Source organism: Nothoprocta perdicaria, unplaced genomic scaffold (assembly GCF_003342845.1).
Source record: "Nothoprocta perdicaria isolate Ctin4 unplaced genomic scaffold, notPer1 scaffold_2024, whole genome shotgun sequence".
NCBI lineage: Eukaryota > Metazoa > Chordata > Aves > Tinamiformes > Tinamidae > Nothoprocta > Nothoprocta perdicaria.
Genome location: NW_020455233.1, coordinates 1 through 1,183, shown reverse-complemented (window position 1 = coordinate 1,183; position 1,183 = coordinate 1). Strand labels below are relative to the sequence as shown.

Here is a 1,183-nt window from a genome sequence, read left to right as displayed (position 1 = left end):
AGCCATAGGCAGGTTAATGGTAATAGCCGCTCTCAAGTTAGCCCAGAAAAGGGCGTGCTTGCTCCTCTCCTTGGGCCACTCCAGGTACGTTCTCTTGGCCATGAGAGCCTTCAGCTTGTGATACCTGGCAGGAATGATGTACGGAGGAATGGGCTCCAGTAAAATGAGGATTAAGCTATCGGAGCTCTCGCTAAACAACTTGTGGTGGGCAAAGTAGAGCTCATAGTGGCACCACTCGCTCTGCACAAAGTTGGGAGACAGCACAAAGATCAACTTGTAGCTCTTCTCGATGCAGTCTATGATGTTCTCCACGATGCTTTTGCCCGGGATGAAGTCCCTCTCGTGCTGGCACAGGCGCACGCAGCCCTCRCCCTTCTCCAAGTTGGGGATGAGCTCGTTCGTCACCCACAGAGAGTCGCGCGCGCTGTACGAAATGAAGGCGTGAAAYTGCAGAGCCGTCTCCTGCTCCGTGGGGCAGCCGTGCCAGGCCCTGCGCTTGGTCTGCGTCCACTGCCAAGTCATGCGCATGTACCAGGGCGCATCAAGGTAGATGCACAGGAAGGCCACGACGGCCACCAGCGCCAGCGTCACCAGCAGCGCGGTCACCAGCAGGAGGGTGGTGTTGCAGGACAGCTCGCTCACGTGGAAGTCCCTCAGCTCGGTTCCTCGCAGCTCCTCCGGGTACTGGCACACGTAGGCCTGGGGCCAGCCCCGCAGCGTCCCTGCAGTCTGCCTCTGCAGGCCGATGAAGGGCCGCAGCTCACAGGAGCACTTGAAYGGGTTGTGCCCCGCCTGCAGCTCCCGCACCCCCTGGCAGCTCTCCACAAAGTCCATGGACGGCGCCAGGATCGAATTCATCTCGACGTTCAGGGCGGCCAGAGCAGGAAAGCCGCTGCAGACGGGCAGGTCGCTTAGGCGGTTGGAGGCCAGATTCAGCTCTCGCAAGGACTTCAGCTCGGCGATGCCTTTGGGCACCCTCGCGATCTGGTTGTTCTGCAGGTCCAGCCTTTCGAGGTGGACCGGCAAGCACTCAAACACAGACTCTGTCAGCTGGTTGGAGGATAAGTCCAGCTCTGCCAGCGAGTCGGCCCACTGGCAGTGCTGCTCAGCCCCGTCATGGTGCAGCATGTTGCTGCTCATGTCCAGATACCTCAGCGATTTCATATGGCTTGTCATTAAGCTC

General features: G+C 59.4%; 1 protein-coding gene across 1 annotated transcript; it reads right to left on the bottom strand.

Moving 5' to 3' along the window:
* Positions 1–3: 3 nt before the first annotated feature.
* Positions 4–1,176, bottom strand: LOC112946340 (toll-like receptor 6; the record flags this gene model as incomplete). The annotated part of the gene is made up of 1 exon (XM_026038139.1): positions 4–1,176. A coding segment is annotated over exon 1 (1,173 nt), but the record flags the coding sequence as incomplete, so codon positions are not given.
* Between the last annotated feature and the right edge of the window lie 7 nt (positions 1,177–1,183).